The sequence below is a fragment of the Haemaphysalis longicornis genome, unplaced genomic scaffold (assembly GCF_048455015.1).
Source record: "Haemaphysalis longicornis isolate Haplotype H1 unplaced genomic scaffold, Haemaphysalis longicornis Haplotype H1 scaffold_1, whole genome shotgun sequence".
Lineage (NCBI taxonomy): Eukaryota > Metazoa > Arthropoda > Arachnida > Ixodida > Ixodidae > Haemaphysalis > Haemaphysalis longicornis.
This window is the reverse complement of record NW_027526203.1, coordinates 407,551,759-407,559,483: the sequence shown is the minus strand read 5'-3', so window position 1 is coordinate 407,559,483 and position 7,725 is coordinate 407,551,759. Positions and strand designations below refer to the sequence as shown.

Sequence of the window (7,725 nt, the reverse complement as noted above, 5' to 3'; positions counted from 1 at the left end):
AACAAAGAAATTCCGATCCGAATTTTGGCTTATGAAGGTAAGTAATAGTCGAGGTGTAGTCAGTCAACTTCGTAATCAACGTTAACGGTGGTTAGCCCCGCAACCACTGGTCGTATACGCGAACTGCCTAATTTGTGTTGTCTTGTAGCTCGCGTTTCTTTTGTTACGAACTATACGCGACGAGAATTGAAACAAACGCAGTTGGTTACCTCAAGGATAACAATCACGTACGACAAGATTCCCATTGTTGCTATGTCGAATAAACATTAATCCATTTTGGAAGCATCCCTGGTTTATTTATGAACAATTTGATGTTTCGCGCAGGGACGGCCATTTCCATTCCTCCCCTCTTAACGTTAGTGAAGTCCAATGATTCCAGCATTCTGTAGACGCATCATTACGAAGCGTGCAATTAAGCGCAAGCCAGTATTTCTCTATGTGGCACTGAATATGCAAATGAAGGGTATGCGAGGTTACCTCTCCTCTATTTTAAGTTGACAGACCTCATCTTGCAATGGTTCTGAAAGTGCCATATTTGTTTTTTCCGATTAACTTCTTAAGCGGAGGTGCTTTCAGGGAAGAACGGCAATTATTTTAAGAGATGCGTTAAATTTTAAAGGACGACTGAAACACTTTTTTGACACGTGAAATGTTATGTAAGCGCGTCTCTTCACCAGATTATATTGTCATGAAATATCCCAGCTAAATATTACTGCCGTAGGCGCGTCAGGTGTCCTATCGACACTCGCTCAAAGCAAATTTACCTCTCTTACGTGTACTTGAAAGTCAGGAAATTCTTTGCGTGCTGAAGTAACGTCGCAGGAGCAATATCCGCCGCTATTGGTCCACGTTTCCTTTCAGTTGCAGCAGTAAAAGCACTCGACAGCCGCAAATAAAGAACGTATGAACAAAAGCAAAGCAGAGATTAGGAACAAAAACACCTTTTGCGGTGAGCAAATAACGGGGTGTCGTTCTGTGCTGCTGATAACATGCAGCTTTCCCAGTGCTTTGAGGCACGAAGAAAGAGAGAAAGTGTTTACCAACCTCGCTGCGGGGCCCCTTGAAGCATTCCCGAGTCTACAACACACTTGAGTAACGAGTCATTGCGATCGAAGGAGCGAAGGCTACCGGCAATGAAGCCCAGCATGAGATTTGTAGTCTGCTCAGAGACCTCCCGCATTCAAGACTGACGTTTCTCATTGACTGCTGTCCAGTTTGTCAGTCAAATCGTGTATCGGGCCTCGCTGCACGTCAGATGTGCTTTTTTGGATGAACCTGTTGCTCATTACGTGTACCATCACAAAGCGAGTCCCCGAAAATATTTCGAAGTGCAGTGCAGCCTCTGAAGCGCCCATACTTAAGTGTGTCGGTGCATTCAAAATATTACCGAAGACTGCATGCACGACATTTTCCCTGTAACCCGGTTTTTACTGACCTGTTCATAAACTTCGTAGAAAGTTTTAATTACAGCACATGCTTACACGTCGCCGTACGAAAATATAAAGTGATGTGCTCAGTTGATACTATATCCTTCTGTTGCCTTCACCTTGAAACCTTGGCACGATTCTGAACTCGCAATATATTGGACTCCTTCCAAGAGGGCACACGTAAATAGATAGAAATCAGTCACTGTCGTTTGCGATGCCGCTACTGCGGATACAAAATATTTCTAGAAATTGCTTATTTACAGCAGTTTGTCAAGGTCTTCCAGAATCCGCTTACGTACTTAGCACCCACGCGGTGATGGTATGCTGCTTAAAAGCATGGCATTTTAGTGAACTCATTTTTTTTTTCAGGCAAAGCGTGAAATTAATTATTTCTCTACATGAAATTTAATTTTGATGTTTATGAGGCCCAGTCATTAAAAAGCGATAGAGGAAGTAAAGAGGATATTACTGAGAATGTTTGCATGGACGTTTGTTGTATTGGCGAATGTTTTAATTATCTAGGGTATAGTATACTATACCCTAGATAGCTGCATGCGATTCGGACCTGATTCTATGGTAGTTAGGAGGCGTTTGACGTCTATGTGACTCTTGATTGCTCAAAATAATGGCAACTCCTCAAAAGTATGCAAAGCCAAACACATTTTATAGGTTCTCCAGAGCCTTAACACGCAGCAAACATAAGCCTTGTTCCTTTTTTTGTATGGTGCGCTTTCGCTATTTGTCCCCGTAACGCAGCCGGGATATCGGCAGAGCTAGCTCTTCTTTCTACTGGTCGCTTGCACGGTATTGTAGCAAGCCGATTCGAATGCTAAACCGAAAGAGCGTCTTGCGTGAAGGCAGAGAGAAAACGGAAACAGGCGGAGGCTCTCAGGCGTTACGTAAGCGGTGATATCGGCAACTTCATGCCAGCAGACGTGGGTCCGAGCTCATGTTTACTGGCATCGCATGCAGTCACACAATGCTGGGCAGCGTTCACAGCGCACTTTGTCATCGGCATCCTTACCACTTGTCGAAGTAGTACTCGACGCTTTCGCCGGCAGCTACCGTCGGGGAGGTCATGAGGTAGTCGCTCCTGTCCTGCCTCCTGTGGCGGCGCCTCCGTGGGAAGGTCTGGTCGTCTAGGAGGGCGCGGTCGTCTTCTTCGCTCCACGAGCTCGGCCTCAGGGCGCTCCTCAGGCGGCCGAAGTCGCCCGAGGAGCGTGCCTTGCGGAGGTCGTGTTCGGTGTCCAGCATGGACCTCACGGGCGACCGCGATGGCGCCGAGAAGGACGGCGAGAGCAGCGTGTGGTCGGACTCGTTGGTCGCGGTGGCCGCCCGGCCGGAAGAAGGCTCGGGCGCGGAGCCGATGTTGGAGGAGGAAAAAGTGGACAGTCCGAGGTCGCCGCGGTCAGACCTAAAGGTCGTCCTGGACAAGGACGCCTGGTAGCGCTTTTCGATGTCGTCCAGCGCACCCGAGTACAGGCTGTTACCGTACTTGTAGTTATCATTGTAGATGAGCGTGAGCGGTCGCTTCCAGTTTCGGGGGGCCATCGTCGTCGGTAGGTCGCGGCTTTGGTCTGCTGCTCCAGAGACCTCGGGGCACGCGGAGCACGGGTTGGGTTCGTTCTGCCGGTGCCACTCGTTTGTTTTCGTGTCTCCGCCCGTTCTAAGTTTAAACCTGGGCACCGGATGCGGCGCGCCGCCTGGAGGGAGGCCGAAGGACGACCAGGGCGAAGTCAGTGGGTGCCAGCGGGCTGCCCGGCTCGCTCGCCTCAAAGGCTGCTGCTGGGCACTGCGTGTTTGCGCACCAACCCACCCAAGCGCTTCGTTGTCACCGGAAGGTCCTGTTCGTCGTTAAAATAAACTGATGGTGTTAACGCCCGCTCCGTGAATAGGACAACTGTTTTTGTTACCTTAGTCGTTAATTATCCAGAGCTAGTGCTTTCACTCTGAAGCCTGACTGTGCCATATGACATGCTTGCCATAACTTCTTTATTTTGCTAGCTAGATTGCACCTCTTTGTTTAATTGATATATCCATCTAACTGAATGCTCAAAACATTGTTGGAGCATGGAGCGAAAAAAAGCGGCGCCCAGCAAGAAAAATCTGAAAATTGCCAGCTGGTTGCGAGCGCACGCGTACGCGCCGGCCAGACGTCTCCTTTGGCTGGCACGAGTCACGCGGCTTCACAGCAAAGGTGTAATCTTTGCTAAGGAGCCAGTAGAACTGCTGGCGGCGCAGCGGAATGGGCGGACGCGAGTATGCGTCGGCCTGACATTGCCCCTGACGTTACGCTTTAATATAAAGGGGAAAATTTCAACATGCAACACGCTGAGCTTCGCACCCGGAGGCTTCTGCTCCTATCTGCCTCGAAACCGATTGGTTCCACATCTGCGGCTCATATCTGAGCAACGAGGGCCGAATGTGTGCGGTCGTATTGCAAACAGATCTGTCAAACGCTGCGCAGCACACCTATCCAATGGAACCTATAATGAGACAATAGACAGTGTACATATTCATCATTCTATTCCGCGGTTTCACTACCTGTCTTATATGAGTTATAATGTGTACACGTCCGTTAAAGGTGGTTTGTGTTCAAGACCAGCACCTTACGTTGCAGCCTGTTGAAAAGAGCGTGTCGTGTGATACATGTGCAGACATGGGAGGCTCTGAACATTTAGATGTGAATGGTTGTCGCATAATAAGCGGAGTGGAGACACGTTGCCACGGTGATTTTCGGAGGTGAAATAAAACCCTCCCTTTCTCCTTCACCCCCCCCCCCCCCTCCTCCGCGCGCAGGCTTCAGTTGCGATAGAAGACCTAAAAGAATGTGCCGGCGCTGGGAAACAGTGCAACGCAACGCAGTCTCGGGCACCGTACGCAGGCGGCATTTTCTAATTTAATTGTAGCCTGGGCCGGCGCATTCAGTTAATTTTCACTGTTTGAGGCAGCAAATTGTACGGCCTTCTGGCGGCCCATACGTAATAAATAAAGCAAATCCTGTTACATAAAAAGACTATCACCGGAGCCCATCTGCTGCTGCGAGTGTCCAAGAGTACAAAACGTCAAAACACTTCATCTCGTTGAGACTTGAGCAGGTCGCGGTTTGTCAATCGCATGGCCGATATAAGACGGTGGCCGTAAGCAGCCAGACTTTTTTGTTATCTTGGCGGTCGGTGTTGCCGCCTAACAGGGGGCGTTTAAGAGTACGGTTCTTGATATAATTTCAGTCGTAAGTTCTAACTAACTAACAACAACAACAGCAATAATAATAATAATAATAATAATAATAATAATAATAATAATAATAATAATAATAATAATAATAATAATAACCAAATGGCAGTTGTTTCACTAGTATATGCGGCGGTAGGACGATAGCAATCGGGCCCACGGGTCCGAGAGCAGCGAGCAGACAGCCGAACGAAGCCGAAGAGGAAAGAAGAAATAGAAGGAGGAGCAATAAACATTTAACTGAGCAGTCAACGTTTTTGGGTTGACCGCCAGATGGGGGACCCCTGGGTCTTAACAGCCTGTCTCGCCCGGTCTACCTGATGTTGGTGATCCGGCTTGGAGCTGGTCAACCGACCCTCCCACTGCTCAAATGAGGGATTTGGATTTGGGGCAAGGGATGGCGTGTGGCGGAACTCCCATGCCATGTGGTCGAGAGTGCATGGCTCTATGCAGAATTTACAAGTGTATGTGTATAATGTCGCATGTATTGAGTGTCAGGACGAACAAGAAGAAAGAGAAAGGTGCGTCTCCATTGTCACCAGGCGAGCCTCTGTGGGCGCATGCCCAGCGCACCTGTGACGGAGACAAGTTCTCCTATTTCTTGCTTTCCCGGAATTCTTTTGCGCACAACGTTTCTGAATCACGGATTTTTCCCGCAAGGCGTACTAAAATAACAATCGGCTAGCAATTTCTCTTACACGAATTTCTCAGTAAATGCAGAAACGCCTTTTCCCCCTTTCGGCAAATTCTTGTTCGGTATGAGAAAAGGAACGCGAACAACGCGAAGCAATTTGTCAGCGCGAGCCGCGAGATCTCGAGGCAGCATTGTTTATAGGAAATCAAAATCAACTCCCGCAGCCGTACAGTGGGATCCAGAGAAACTGTAACTGCATTCGAGCCGCATTCCCTACCGAACGGACAACTGGGGAGGTATTCTCGTGTTTGTCCGTTTTGAAATCTCGTTCTTGTCCGTTTTGAAAACGTCCGTTTTGCGTCCGTTTTATTTGGAAGTACTTACAGTTATAGATGGTCTTTGGATTTACTTTTGCGCAACTATTCTAGTAAACACATCTTAAATGACTAAACCTATTTTAAACTATCGTTTATGGGTTTATTGTTCCGCCAGCGAACCAACAACAAGGCGACGAAAAATCGTCTGCTCCTAATCGTCTGCTCCGAGATGCCGCCGCTCATACGTATATCTCCGCCGTGCTTGCATGGCGTCTCATCCGGGTGTTCGCTTTTAGCCAATCAGGGCTTGCTCAAAACGGACGCTTTTTGAAACGGGCACAAAACGGACAAAACGCGAGAATCCCGCCCCTGGTGTGTGATCGACGCTACTTTGTATCTTTCTGCGGCTTTTCTACAAAGGCGGCGTCAGGCTCGCTGCAGGCGGCGTTTAGTGAGAGTTGCGGCTGCAGGAGCGACTGAGAAAAGCGACGGCCACGGGCCCGTGGTTGTTGCCGCGTTTAATTGCGCGGTGGGCCAGCGGTCTTGACGCCCAGTGCTCCGCGAACAGGCTGAGGGCAGCGGTTTTCGAGTGGGCGCCGGGGAGGGGCGCTAAATGCGGACTCGCGAAGCGCCCGTCGCCTGTGATGAACCTGCGCGCTGGGATTGAAATCCGGCGTTGTCAGTGGTAAGAGGGGGAGGAGGAGCGCTGATTAGAGCAGCCATCAGAAATAGCGCGGCGCGGAGGCCGAGAAGACGGCGGGCGGGCCGCAGCCTCGCGAGTCGGGTCGAATGGTGTTCCCCCGGAGGGACAACGGCCACCGTTATGCGACCGCACGGCGGCATTTTTAGGTTCACTGTTCGGCGCGCTTGATATGAACGAAGCTCGCCGCTAGCTCCTTCGCGTTCCTTACAATTGTCTGCGCTAGACTCATGGCGGTGCACGTTTGCAGCTGGCTGCCCCAAAATAAACGCTTGATTTATTTCTTTCAGCGACACTGTCTCAACTGGGCTCGAGAGCGTATTTAGGTTAATGTCTAGAGTCTGACCTCAATAAATAACCCAATTAGCGAGCGCACTTAAAGAAACGTACTTACCACGTCATCCCTGCCCTGGCAGGTCTCTCAAACACAAAGCTCCCGTGAAGTTGGCTGATTTTCTGCTTGCTCTCCAAAGTTTTGGCGTCTATTCCTAATCCACGTTAGCCAATTTCTGAAAAAATTAATCTGGAACATCGCATGAACCAATGGTAGGGAAATACTTGGGGGGAGCCAGACATAATTGTTTCAAGCTTTTGAGATTCGTTTGGGGTATAAACGTGTACGAAAAAAAAAAATTGCTGGGGTTTTTCTACGCTTCCGATTATTGTTTCAAGCAAAGGAATTCGTACGCTTCTTACAAATTGTTCGACTACGTTCGTGGTCGATTTCCGTGCCTTGCATTGGGCATGCCGCAGGGATTGGCGAAGAACGCCAGGAGAACTGCGATACCTTACTTGAAGGGGTTACTGCCATTCAAAGCTGAATTGAATATTTTTGACAAGAGCAGCTAAGCTTACGTGCATTCACTGTTGCATTGTAACACTATCGTTGCATCACCTATATAATCATGTCTTCGAATAGAAATGCTAAAAGAGATAGCCTGAAGTGAACGAATGTAATTTTTGGAAAGCCCGCTCGTGCATTCCTACTAAGTTGTAGCATATACTTATGCCAACATCAACCGGTTAGGGTCGGTTTCCCGCATTGCCCATGATGAGATAATTCTCCTATTGCGAAGCCGCATGTCTAGTTCTGCCATGCGATCACCAGGGGCGGTATTCTCGAGTTTTGTCCCTTTTGCGTCCTTTTCAAAAGTGTCCCTTTTGGCGAGCCCTAATTGGCTAAAAACAAACAACCGGAAGTGACGTAACGCAAGCGCGGAAACTTACTGCCAACGCTTATTGCTTAACCGGAAGTACGTCACAATGAAAGGGACTCAAAAAGGGACGTTTTCAAAAGGGACAGTTACGAGAATACCGTCCCAGAGCATGGCATGGATGGCTTAGCTTAAGCCATCAATCTACAGTTACAATATTATTAAGGTTACAATGTCATCGCATTAGACCCCAAATTAC

The 7,725-nt window shown here is 48.7% G+C and overlaps 2 protein-coding genes across 8 annotated transcripts in view; one reads left to right on the top strand and one right to left on the bottom strand.

Annotated features, from left to right (window-relative positions):
• LOC144155465 (uncharacterized) overlaps positions 1-3,083 on the bottom strand; it is a 58,144-nt gene extending 55,061 nt beyond the window's left edge. For 2 of the 4 annotated variants that reach the window (XM_077686924.1, XM_077686923.1), the window contains exon 1: positions 2,452-3,082. In XM_077686924.1, the coding sequence (XP_077543050.1) occupies positions 2,452-2,978 (527 nt within the window). In that variant the 5' untranslated portion in view covers positions 2,979-3,082. Of the gene's footprint in view, positions 1-2,451 lie in introns of all 4 variants that reach the window. The other 2 variants (XM_077686925.1, XM_077686922.1) reach the window with 2 other exon arrangements.
• LOC144155466 (cytochrome b5-like) overlaps positions 1-7,725 on the top strand; it is a 72,860-nt gene that overhangs the window by 43,169 nt on the left and 21,966 nt on the right. The window lies entirely within an intron of this gene.